The 13,907-nt window shown below is 34.8% G+C and overlaps 1 protein-coding gene across 2 annotated transcripts in view; it reads right to left on the bottom strand.

Annotated features, from left to right (window-relative positions):
* The window catches only part of ZMYM2 (zinc finger MYM-type containing 2), an 81,578-nt gene that overhangs the window by 21,336 nt on the left and 46,335 nt on the right, over positions 1-13,907 (bottom strand). For both annotated transcript variants that reach the window (XM_044249382.1, XM_044249383.1), the window contains 7 exons: positions 8,643-8,772; positions 7,806-7,921; positions 6,640-6,811; positions 5,018-5,143; positions 4,128-4,222; positions 2,705-2,873; positions 2,278-2,429 (listed from right to left, as the gene is read on the bottom strand). In XM_044249382.1, the coding sequence (XP_044105317.1) occupies positions 2,278-2,429; positions 2,705-2,873; positions 4,128-4,222; positions 5,018-5,143; positions 6,640-6,811; positions 7,806-7,921; positions 8,643-8,772 (960 nt within the window). The remainder of the gene's footprint in view (positions 1-2,277; positions 2,430-2,704; positions 2,874-4,127; positions 4,223-5,017; positions 5,144-6,639; positions 6,812-7,805; positions 7,922-8,642; positions 8,773-13,907) is intronic.

The raw sequence follows: 13,907 nt of genomic DNA, 5'->3' as shown, positions 1-13,907 counted from the left end.
ACAATGTGGTTGGACCTAGAGTATATTACGCTAAGTGAAATAAGTCAGAGAAAGACAAATACTGTTATGATTTCACTCATATGTGGAATTTAAGAAACAAAACAGATGAACACAGAGGATGGGAAGGAAAAATAAAATAAGATCAAAACAGAGTGAAGAAAACCATAAGGGACTCAAATATAGGCAACAAACTGAGAGTTGCTGGAGGGGAGGTACATAGGGTTATGGGGTAATTGGGTGATGGGCATTAAGGAGGAGATTGTCTTTTTTGATGTAATGAGCAGTGGATGTTATATACAACTAATGAATCACTAAATTCTCTCCCTGAACCTAATAATACATTATATGTGAACTAATATGTATTTTTAAAGTTTTAAGAAAAAAAAAAACACTAATGAGAGCCTAGAACTCAACCTCTTTCCTTCCTGTTGAATTAATCTGGCAGAACCCTAGTGTGCTCATCAACATTTTTATAAATGATTGATCACAACAACAGAATATTTCTAAGATGATGATATAAACATTTATTTTAAAAGAAGGTTGTTCCACCATCTTAAATAAGTACACACAGTAAAAAGCAATGGAAAACTAGATAGATAGGTCTACTGTGTACTAATCATTGACAATTATACAGGTCAATGAGTGCCTACCATATGGACTGCATGGTACAAGACACTAAGAGTAAGATCCAGATCCTATTTCTCTGAAGAGGATTTATATGTAATAAATAACTTATTCTGATTCTTACTGAGATGTTTTCACCTACACCTAGCACCTGCTATTTTTCTTCTTTTTTACTATGAGGTTTAAAAAAGGGGGAAACATATAGGTCTACAAACGCTGAGTTAGAACCATGGAGTCCTAATGTTTTAGAATTCTTAATTTTTTGAATTTTACAGAGGAAATACAGGGCATGTATATGCTTACATTATAACCCTAGAGTATTCTAAGGAAGTACACTGTATTTGTTTAGAAACATTAGCAATCCTTTAGTGAATTAGACCATTAATATTCTATGGATAATCAAACAAAGTGTAATAAAAAGTAGTAACTTCACAACTCTTCAAGTTATGTTTTACTGTCAAATTAGTTTATGTGAAAAGCTAAAGGGTAAAATCTTTAGTTTTCAGGAGTTTGGGGATTTGGAATGGTAGACCTATTATCACCATATAAACATGAGGCTCAAAGTACATGTAAATCTACAAAGAATAAAAAAAGTAAAATCTACTATATATTTACTGTAAAATATGTGATGGCCTTTGAACAGATAGTAATTTATAGCCGTGTGTTATTTCCCCATTACCACTTATATAATCTTGAGCAAATTTCTATCCTAAAGAAAACGTAAGTAAAATACAATTAAGACAATTCTAATTTTCTGAGTAATCTATTTCATTTTCTACCAACTGTTAGCAGTACATCATTAAATTCTGGGCCTATAAACAAAACTCTACAATAAAAGGAAAAAAAAAAAAAAAAAAGGCCACCACACCAAAAAAACCCCTCTATCTTCTATCATCTACCACAGCAAAAAATACACAGGATGTCAAGCAAGATCCTGGACTCAAACCCAAACAATTTGTTCAGAATTACAAGTTGATCTTTATGTTTATTATGGAAAACAGGCTCACTCATGATTCACAGACATATGGTTTACATTTATCTAAAAACCCAAAAAAGAATGATCTCCTTTTATAAGATGATTTAGAAGAATGAGTAAATACCCTATTCAACAATTTAAGAACGTAAGAAGTATGAAATTCAAACAGGAACCCATTTGCAAAGGAACCCAGTTTTCTGTTTACACATATATCAGCATGGATCTATATATATATATGTGGTCATGCCCCAAGATGTTAATTCATTTATCTGCAATTTTAAAAAGAAAATGAAGCCCTCCTAATTACTATATATGGTAACAAATATACAGCTTCATTAGATCCATTACAAAAGATGTAGGAGTTTCAAGTCATCTGACCATAACTCCATTTCTCATATAAATTCTTTTTGGTTATGGTACAATAGTTTTGGAGAACTTGAGGATTTTTAGAAACATACATCATTATAACAGAAAGACCTATATACAAAGTAGCTAAGAAAATCCTTTATAATACGCTAGTATTTGCAAATACAGTAAATTCTTTCATGCCTTAGCAAGTCAAGATATCATTATGTTCCATAAAGCTGCCCTTAATATTCTTGAAACATTAACATTTTTCTTTTCCAAAACTACTACAACAACCAATTATAGTCAAACGTAGCCATCAAATTACACACCTCCTGTATTCCAAGGCAAAGATAATAGATGCTGTCAGGTGCGTAACTCTCTCCATTTGGCCGTCGGATCTCATTGACAAAATGGGCTAACCCATAGTTAAGCTCAGCTGTGGTGTGAGAGAGCAAATCCTCTTTTAACTTTACTGATTTAGCTAAAAAGAGAGGAAAAAATTAGTAATTATTATTTACTCTTAAGATTAAGAAACTTTCTGAAATTAATTTATACTATATAAGAACTATATAAGAATATAAGAATTTTTACTATATAAGAACTATATACTATATAAATACTTTAAAGTAAAATAAAAGCTACTTAAATGTACTTAATATATTGTAAGCTACATTCATTTTTTTTAAAGTAAAGGTAGTTATAACAAAAATCTTGAATTGAAATACAATGTAGAAGAAACAAAATCAGAACACTTACGAGATTTTAGCTCATCTAATACCAGAAGATCTTCATCAAGTTGCCTAGTTTTGACCCAGTGTTTCCATGCATTTACACCATATGTATATTTGAAAGGGAAGGTGCATTCTGAATTGTCAGAACTATCATCATGAGACTGGTATCCTGATACAGCTTTTCTTTTGGCTCCCTATTAGTAAAACACCACTGTAAAATCTTTTTGTAAAAAAACCTGTTATTATTTCATGACTTTATGTAGGCCATCTCTCAACAAATGCAAATCAAGAGAAATATATTTATATGCTTAGAACTGATTGGTATTCCAGAATCTGAGAATAGTTACTTGAACTATACCTCCAGGAATGCCATATGTCTACATAAACCATCTTGTATAACTAAACCATTTTAACTTCTGCTGTGAGAGTCACTGATAAGGAAATAATTAAATCTAAGACACAATTAGTAAATAATCTGAAAAGGATTCTAAATATTAATGTAAGGAGAAATTGAACTTTCCAGTAATTCCAATAATGGAGAATGACCACTCAAGCTCCTTATGCTGTCATGATGGCATTATTTATTGCATAAAAGTTTTAAATTTTGATGTAGTACACCTAATTCACCTATTTTTTCCTGCTACTTCTTGTACTTTTGGTGTCATATCAAAGAACTATGCCTAACCCAAGGTAAAATGATTTGGGCGTATGTTTTAAGAGTTTCGTAATTTTAGTTCTTACATTTAGGTCTATTACCCATTTTGAGTTAATTTTTTGTATGGCGTCAAACAAGAAACCAACTTCATCCTACTGCAAATACTCCTTTTTCAGTTTTTTCTTTCTTTGTGGAAAAATTTGTGAAAGTCATACTTTTTCTTTTGATCCTGCTTTAGGTTGCAAATAATAGCAGAAAAAAACAGATCACTAGAAAATAGCCTTACTTCTTGTCAAGAATTGAGTTTACTTTCTCAGCAACAATGTCAACCTTTGTCAGGATAAAATTATAAAGGAAAATTAAATGGCAAAAACATTCAGTCTTCTATAAAGTTACAAGTAAATCTGAGACTTATTACTTAGAAATGAACTAATAAAGACTAACTCTTAAAGCCTAAAAATCTAGGGTGAAAAAGTCTTTCCATAGACTCAGGCACAACTGTGGATCACTATATATCCTTGCTCCATCCCTAAAGAGCTAACACTACATGGGGCGCCTGGGTGGCTCAGTGGGTTAAAGCCTCTGCCTTCAGCTCAGGTCATGATCCCAGGGTCTGGGGGATTAAGTCCCGCATCGGGCTCTCTGTTCAGGAGGGAGCCTGCTTCCCCCTCTCTGCCTACTTGTGATCTCTCTCTCTCTGTCAAAAAAATAAATAAAATCTTTAAAAAATTTAAGAAAAAAGAGCTAACACTACAGAGACAGTAGTTAATGCAAAAATACTATTAATTCATACCTTTTTTTTAGATCGAGGTCTAGGCTGTTCCTCATATTCTTCTCCAAAAACAGGCGGTAATAAAAATTCATTTTCCATATCAAGCTCTTCAGCAGCTGGCAATCAAATGAGAAGAATTTTTATTTACAAATATAACAGCACAGGTTTACAATACATAAACACAGCCAACAAAGAACTAATCACAGAATATAAACAAGTACCTACATATGGCGATAACCTATGCTGCAGGGAGGGTGAAAAGAAAAGGTCTATGAGTTCTGATAAACCCTATTTAGACCCTTAAAGAAAATATACGTATAATGAATAACACGAAATTTTCATGGAAATGAATAAAATCAGAAAAACTATTGCAACCTGAAATTCAATTTTAAGATCTAAATGGTCTCCGTACAAATCTGTTTCAACATATCAAATCTTTTCTCAAAATAAAATGCTTTACGTTCTACTGGGTGTGCTTATTAGCCATCAATATATTAAGAAAATAATGAAAACTAGAACGTTTCTTTTGTAACAAAAGACCTGCAAATAATTTTTTCCTTTGAAGCTGAACTTAATTTTTTAAAAAGTCTTATGAAAAATACTATCAGCATTTTATTTAATTTTTTAACAAAGAAACAACCACTTCTTTATCCCTTTCTCTATCTACAAAGTTTTCTATAATGAATTTCTTTGAGAAAGTATCTTTTTAGGCTCTAAGAAAGTCTCTTTAAGTCACTTCAATTCAATCCCATGCCTTATTTCAGAAATTAACTGTTGAGTTTTGAGTTAAAAAAAAAAAAAGATAAATATAAGCAGTAAAGGCAAGAACATGAACATTAAAGGATTAATAATCATAACTAAATTCCATAACTGTAGTTCACACTTAAAGAATAAAATAGCATTTTGAGTACCTCTGGGGAAATCTATTTCGATATCCAAATCTGGTTCATATGGTACATCAGGCATATTAGACTGTGTCTCTGGGTCAGAGTTCTTCAAGAGATCAGAACCAATTATGTCTGTTTCAATAATTACACCTGTAATCAATTCACAGTATCATTAGAAATCAAAATAGAAGAATCTTAACAGTACCTATATTTAATCTGGCAAAGGAAGTCATTTATGTAAACATAAAACAAGAATATATTAATATGTCACAAAAAGAAAAGGTATATAGCCATCTTGAAATGTAAACACTTGTAAATTTTATAATTGTTAAATAATCATGAAGACAAAGAAACTTAATCCCTTAGGGTTCTGACTCTCCTTTTTCAAAAGCTAATAGGCATGGGGCGCCTGGATGGCTCAGTGGGTTGAGCCGCTGCCTTCGGCTTGGGTCATGATCTCAGGGTCCTGGGATCGAGTCCCACATCGGGCTCTCTGCTCAGCGGGGGGCCTGCTTCCCTTCCTCTCTCTCTGCCTGCCTCTCTGTCTACTGTGATCTCTCTCTGTCAAATAAATAAATAAAATCTTTAAAAAAAAAAAATTTAAAAAAAGTTAATAGGCATGCTTTGATAGTAAACCAACTCTGGAAGGCAGAGTATTTCTAAAAGCAATCTCTTGTCAAAAATAAACTAATGAGGGTGGATTTTCAATACTCTTTGAATTGTGACCTAGGTTTTCTGTATCATTCAATTACAACTGCTTTCTAATGTTTTGATCAGTTGTTTTCAAACATTTTTATATGGTAATACACAGTAAGATACGCATTTTATCCATTTCAAGATGGTGATAGGCTACAGAAAGACAAACAGACACAGATACGGGAAGCAAAAGTTTCACAAAACAGTATCCTTTTGATGAGATTCACACTAACATTTCCCATTTCACTTCATTAAACAACAAATAAAACCACTGGTTGCAACCCACTACATTAATTTGTAACAAAGGCCTCCACAAACACTGTCACATTATGAAATACATAAAATTTGTTATGTCTCTGTTATCCTCTAGGGTAATGGGAACTAGGCAGCTCATGGTTGAAAAAGGACCCTACGTGTGACCAGAGGAGTGAGGGTAGGAATAAATACTCTTAAGAGAATCATCTTCAACTTACCTACGCTATGCCATTTGGCAAACATGCCTCAACAGAAGATAGGATAAATCCCAGTAGATAATGCAAATTATTAAGTATAACCAACAAAACAAAACTGGGACTAACCATTACAAAATAAGAGTTCGGATCATTATTAACGATAATAAGTTATTTTTGTGTCTGAGCTAGTACATTAAAACAGGAATCACTGAGTTGATCTTTTAAGTCAAATCCTGTCGCAATTAAAATCGGAAACATACAAATCATACAAATTCCTGCTTAAAACTGAGCATGGCATTAAAAGAGCATGTGGCTAGAGAGAGTACTGATCTCTGAATACAAAAACACATTTTTGTTGCAATGCTTGCCCCCCTAACAACAACTCCCATATCAAGTTGAAACATAATGATGTGTCCTGGCAACATACTATAATAATTGTAACACTTACTGAAAACCAATGATACACTTAATGACAGAGAGAAATATACTGCAACTCACTGTTGATGTTGGCAGCTTCTGTTTTCCCCTCATCTTCAGTCATCATATCTGTCATTGTAAGCAACTCTGTGTCAAGAGGAGCAGAAGAAACTTTGCTTTTTAGCTCCTCAGCCACTGCAGGGATCTTCTCACTGCTACCCAATGAGGCAGGCAGAAAAACAGGAACTGGCACCTATTAACCAAAGTATTTACTGTTAGGTTTACTCAGCATTAGAAAATAATTTTCCAGGGGTGTCTGGCTGGTACAGTCAGTGGAGTGTGGGACTCTTGATCTTTGAATTTTAAGTTAGAGCATCATGTTGGGTGTGGAGACCTCTCAAAAATAAAATCTTAAAAAGGTGGGGGCAGGAGAGAGGGTACTGCCTGGGTGGCTCAGTTGGTTAAACATCTGCCTCGGCTCAGGCCATGGTCCCAGGGTCCTGGAATCCAGCCCCATATCGGGCTCTCTGCTCAGCAAGGAGCCTTCTTCTCCCTCTCCTTCTGCCTTTCTCCCCTTCCCTCCTGCTCTTCCTTGCGCTCTCTCCCATAACTAACTAAATAAATAAAAAAATAAATAAATGTATGTATGTATGTATATATGTAATTTGCCAGATTAAAAATTATTCTGACACATGATCTTCTTTATAATAACACAATGGATAAAAGCTTTGGAAAAAACACATACCAAAACTAAGTTGTCAACTGTAACAAAGAAAGTCCAGAAAATAAGCAACTACTTTTTGAAATAAAAATTAAAGAAAAATAATTTTTGAGATACCTCTGTCCCCCAGGGAACTATGATAGTCAAGCCCTGGCACAGTGTCTTTACTGAAAGTGATTTAGGACAAAATAATGTAATAATTCATATGAAATTCTATTCCATGTTTTAGTTTTAAACCTTACAACTTCACCAATATTTTTCTCTAAAGTGAACTCAAATATAAAACATTATATATATGCATAAAGCAGACACAGACATTTGCCGAACTTCACCTTTAAAGATGAACATACACTAAACATTGACAGATTCAACCAAACCCTAAGTTAACTGGTGAAGGCAAAGACTCAAACCCTGTTCTACTACTTCACTAAGGTAGGAATTACAACATTCTTCTCCCACCTACTGCCTGATAAACTCTAAAATGGGAAATAAATAAATAAATAAATAAAGTTAAAATCCGACTTACAGGAACAGGAACTGTAGTAGGAACAGGAATATTCTGACTGTACATGTGCATAGGTACTGGGATATACACAGGCACAGGGATAGGCACTGGAACATATTCCGTCTTCCAATTATCATCTGAAAATACAAAATGTGTTTACGGAGCAATGTTAAGTAACCCACACAATTACTCAATGTTCAAACAATTTGGTAACAAAAGAATTTAAGTGCCTCGTTTCCTTTTTAAGAGAAATTTCTGGTTTTCACAAAATCAGGTAAGGTAAAAACAAAACTAAATACAGTTAACTGTTTAAATGAAGAGAGAAAAACAGAATTTAGGCCTTTTTCTTAATACAAAGAAAATGTCCCTTAGAAACATTATGCAGATCCAGACAGCCTATCATTTTCCACTCATATTCCCTATAAAAAGATTTATCCAATCAAACAGTTAGAATACATTTAAATCTCATAAAAACATATAATTGAATGTTACTACCTCATTCTGACAAGGAAACAGAATTGTTAACACAACAGGTCACATTTACAGAGACGATTTTTCAGAGATTACTGTAACTTTAGGGAATCTCAGCCCCAAGGAAATTTTGGATAAAGTGATTTCTCATTTATGACATAATATATACTCTGAGCCTTTAACAGAGATTGATTTTCATTAATTATATTAAATAATATGCTGTACTCTCAAGCTAATATCTAAACTTAGATAAGCAAAATCAACAGAAAATGACAAAGTGACTAAACAGATACATTCCGTAGCCAATTATTTGAGAAAAGCATGCGTTTTCAATAAGAGAGGTATAAGTATAGGGAAGCATATAACTTATTTTTTTCCTAAAATTACCTGTCTGACAAGATTTGGTCTGCATATGAGGTTTACAGTAAGTAGCTTTTGTCATTGTTAAAGGTTTGCAAAGAACGGCTTTGTTCTTCATTTCTTTGTTAGGTGTTGGAGAGGGGGGTGGTGCTGAACCCTACAGAGGAAACAAAAAGAAACATTTTATTTTTGCCTCTAATTTTTATTACTTCCAGGTGTTAATGAATATCTATCTGGTCATGTGGAGCGAACACACAAAAGTTTAAGACTATAAACAAATTGTTATTATCATTATGTTTACTATAGTCTTAACCTGAAAGGATCAAAGTGAATCTGTCCGATTACTACTGACAAAGCAGGAGAAATCATTCATTTTATAGAACTGTGTGACCTTCAGTAGATATTTTTTTTAAAATAAGACAATTTTCACTTTTAGGTAAAAAATACAATATTAGCCTATTTTTTGAAAATAATTAGGTTCTTTAAATTTATTTAAGAAAGACAAAGTTCTTAGTTATGGCCAACACACCAGTTCCCTCTATTGGATAAACACCTTACATATGTTACTAAATTTTAAAAGATTAAAAAAAAAAAAAGATAAAAAGAATTACCATAAAGACTATCAAACTTCAAACTATTTTTTATATCCCAGCAACTGCAATTTCAGAAACCTGTCCTAGATCATAGTCTCTAAGATGTTTTCACCACATACACTGCAGCATTATTTGCAGTTGAGAACACCGACCACCCCTCCGACCACCCCCCCATCTCCAGGGCAACACACAATCAATCTAAAATAAGCTAAAGATCTATCTATAAGGGACTAAACATAGGGGTTTCTCTGTACCACCACCTATTGATACTGGAAAAAAGGTACAGAATATAGAATATTTGGGGTACTTAATGTCCAGACAGTCACCATGAACACTTCAGTGAATACAGAACCATTACTCCCAAAGGAAATAAAAGGTTAGGTTCCTACAAGCCTTGGGTCACAACACTTTCATCAACAGATCAATATATAACAGTATTTCTGTTGCAACACTTGATTTCATATATATTTGTCACAAATAATTATGCTCAGTGGTTGTAACACAGGATTACAGCATTTTTGTGTACCACAGTGTACTAGATTATTAACTCTTTCACTCAGATGTATACAGATACAGTACACACACACTGTATGGTACAAATACTCAGTCCTGTTAACACATACTGTATATTGTACACTAATGTAAATAAAGTTCTGGGGACAAAACAGAGTAAACATTGTACATTTTATAAAATATTAACATCTTACTCTTAGTGGACATGCAGGATGTACAATGGGGCAGTGCACTGTGTGGTTAAACCTCTCAACCTTTGGCGTGCCCATAAAAACCAAGGGAAAGGTTGATGGCAGTTATTCTGCAGAATAGGAAGAAGTCAGTGACTTAGTAAGAGAAGAAGAGGGAGACACGGTGACATCTGGCAGTTTCTACCTCAAGAGTTTGGCTTTTATGATTTGTTGAATATGTCAGTGCTTTTGCCTCCCAAACTGGCTTCAAAAAAATAAGTCAGCCTTGTCTGCTTGGTTTTTCACCTCTAATGTTTTAAGCGTCTTTATAAAAGAGGTAACCACAGTAGTACTCAAATTGGATGCTTTGTTCAAGCATAGGGTCATATCCTTCCATGCCACTGACAATTCTTCCCAAGGCAGAATTCCATTTCAATATTTTGAATATTGGAATATTCCATTCCAGTATTCCAATTATTTTGGCCATTGTTAGAGGAGTCTTGGACTGACTTTCATCACTGAATCTGATACCTTCTTTGGCCGTCTAGCCAAATCGATGGGCTCTACTGCCTTCTCTACCAAACTTCCTCCACATCTTCCTACACAGTCCCAAAGCCTTCTTCACTTACTTGGTGTAATATACATCACGTTTTTTATACTTTTTTTTTTTTTTTTTAATTTTCTGTGACACCTTCAAAAAACTTTGAACTTTTTCATACAGACTGGTCAAACATTTTCCCAACAATTTACTCAGGGAAGCCTGCTTGATGCTGTCCTAAATAATGTTACAGATGATGACTAACTTCCAATAATCTATCAGGGTGGGGTTTTTGTTGTTGTTGATGCTGAGAGCCTCAAACTCTTTCTCGTGAAGTAGGTCTTAAAAGCTTTAATTATGCCCTGATTGAGGGGTTGGATGAGAGAGAGAGTTTTTGGGGGCATAAAGAGAACTACACTGAGACAGGCATTTTTGAGTTATTCAAGGCAATGGAAATTACCCAGTAATAAAAACTTCAAATGCAAGGTTTTCATGGTGGAGACAATGTTCAACTTCTAGGATAAAGCAATTGGAGAACCAATCACAGAATATTTTAGATACCATTCATGCTTTTTTGTTCCACCTCCAGTAGACTAGCATACACTTCAGTTTTTTTCCTGGAGTTTTCATGGATTTGGGGCTCTATGCCCAGGCAGGGTCCATAGAAGTTATCCTTGGCACTGGCACACAATAGCAAGGTTGCATGGTTTCTAAATGATTTAAAGTCAGGGGCTTTGGAGACCACTTGTATTCTACACATTCATTTGCCACTGATCTTGTGAAAGCAAGCCAGTCCCATCAGCACTGAAAACCTTCTTGACTGTGTATCTTTTTTACCTGTGTTAACACTTAGCTGGTATTCTTCCAAAGCATCCTGGTCCTGATAAGCAGAACCCACCTCTTATCCAAGTTTAATATTTTTCATACCGTTTTGCTTGAAATGTGTGAGCTAGCCAGCAGAAGGCAAGAAAAGTTTAACATTTTCCTGATACACGTTGTATATAAGATGAAAACTTCATAAAGAGGCGTTTCGCTTTTTTTTTCTTTTTAGTCTTAAGTCCATGAATCCATAAATATAATCACTCTTCCTTCTTTTCCATAGCTTCACCATGTACTACAGAATTTACTTCAGTACTCAGGAGTTGCCTCATCTGCAGACTGGTTAATTTCTTATTCCTTTTTTAAGTGTACCATATTGTTGATTCACAAACATTAAACTCACTGCCAACTGAATGAAGCTTACCTAATAGGCATTATTTCCTCCATAAGACACAGAGCAGCCTTCCTGTGTTTAGGAACATCAGATAGGGCTTTTTAATACTATGCATTAACAGTGGATTTTTATAAAGCAAAATCACCCAAAATATATATATATATATGCAAAAGGTGGTATTAATTGACTACGAAAAGGACACCTGCTTATAGGATGAGGTGAGACAAAAAGGGAAAGCCTTGCCTTGTTCCACCTCAACAAGATGCGCTATGCCTCAGGAGACTCAGGTTTTTCACCACCCTGTACATGTCTGCAAATTTCTTTGAAAGTGCCATGGGTATTGATTTAGGGATTACAATTTTAGAGAATAGGTAAAAATTTGCAAATATGAATGATGACCAACTGTACTTAAGGCACTTACTGTTTAATAAATTTACCTGTGCATATTTAAAGTGTGGAAAGATACAAATATTTTAAGACTGTTTCAGGTAGATAGCTCATTTGTATATTATTTGTATAATGTATATGGCAAAGGGGCCGTACTATTCTAGATTCATCAGGATTTCAAACTACATTATTAATCAGCTAAGTAAAAGAGCTATGAACAAGGAGCTAGAGAACTTAGTCCTAAAACTGTGTGTAACATTGGGCAAGTGACTCAGTCACTTCTGTCTCAATTTCCTCACCTGTAAAATGGGAAGAATAATTTAACAAATCGGTATTGAGTATCTACTATATACTAAGACTAGGTAAGCTTGGTCCAAGATGGAAAATACCCTAGAATCCCCACATATGAACAAGGGGTCTAAAATCATATATATCGTAGATTACTTGATGTTTTACCTCCTGTCATTTAGAAACATTACATCATGTCAATTAAACTACGCCACCTGGTAAAGACATACACTTGATAATACTTTTTACTTTTTTGCTTGTCAACAAGCAAGATCTCCTTCTATTTATAAAGAATACTGAAGGAGGGCCCAAAATAAAATTATAATGACAAAAGCTACCATCTGTTCAGTACTTGCTTCAAGCCAGAGACTATGTGCTACAATGTGTACCCCTCAAAATTCATGTTGAAATCTAATACTCAATGTGATGGTATCTGAAGGTGTGGCCAATACATGGAGACTATATCATAAGAGCAGAGGCCTCATAAATGGGATTAATGCCCTCAAAAAAGAAATCTTAGAGATGCTCACCCCTTTCCACCATGTGAAGACAGTGAAAAGATGACTATTTATAAACCTGGAAGCAGGCCCTCACCAGACACTGTTACCTGCTTGCAACTTGATTTTAGACTTCCTAGCCTCAGAACTGTGAGAAATAATTTGTTTGTAAGCCACCTCAACTATGGTATTGCTATAGCAGCTCAAATGGACTAAGACATTACATGAAGCACCAAATTTACATAACTCATGAAATGAGTTATTTAATTCTCCTAACACTGCAAGAGGTAAGGGTAAGCCTTTAAATCACTGCTACTTTACAGATGAGAAAACTAAGGCTCAGAAGTTATACAACCCAGGGGCGCCTGGGTGGCTCAGTTGGTTAGGCAACTGCCTTCGGCTCAGGTCATGATCCCAGAGTCCTGGGATGGAGTCCCGCTTGGGGATCCCAGCTCCTCGGGGAGTCTGCTTCTCCCTCCGACCTCTCCCCTCTCATGCTCTCTCTCAAATAAATAAAATGTTTAAAAAAAAAAAAAAGAAGAAGAAGTAGTTACACAACCCGGGAAAGATGATAAAGCTAAAAGTTCTAAGGTCAGGATTCAAGTAAATTCACCTAACACCAAGGCCTATATTCTAAACTACTATACATACTGCCTTTATGAGGTCTGGAACATAGCAGTTCCTACGCATTTAATACTTACTATGTGATAACACTGAAACAGGCACTATCTTCATCCCATTTTAAAAACAACATATTCAGGGGCACCTGGTGGCTCAGTGGGTTAAAGCCTCTGCCTTCGGCTCGGGTCATGATCCCAGCGTCCTGGGATTGAGCCCCACATCGGGCTCTCTGCTCAGCAGGGAGCCTGCTTCCTCTTCTCTCTCTGCCTGCCTCTCTGCCTACTTGTGATCTCTGTCTGTCAAATAAATAAATAAAATCTTTAAAAAAAAAAAAAAAAACATATTCACACAAAGAACTTGTGTAAAGGGACTTGTCCAAAATTATATAGCTAAGCTTTCACCCTTTGAAGTTTATAGGCTGGGAATTAAAAAATTTCAAAAGCTTACAAGGAAAAGATGGGAGAGGGCTTTT

The sequence above is a fragment of the Neovison vison genome, chromosome 5 (genome assembly GCF_020171115.1).
Source record: "Neovison vison isolate M4711 chromosome 5, ASM_NN_V1, whole genome shotgun sequence".
NCBI classification, from domain to species: Eukaryota; Metazoa; Chordata; class Mammalia; order Carnivora; family Mustelidae; genus Neogale; species Neogale vison.
This window is presented reverse-complemented; position numbering and strand designations above follow the sequence as displayed.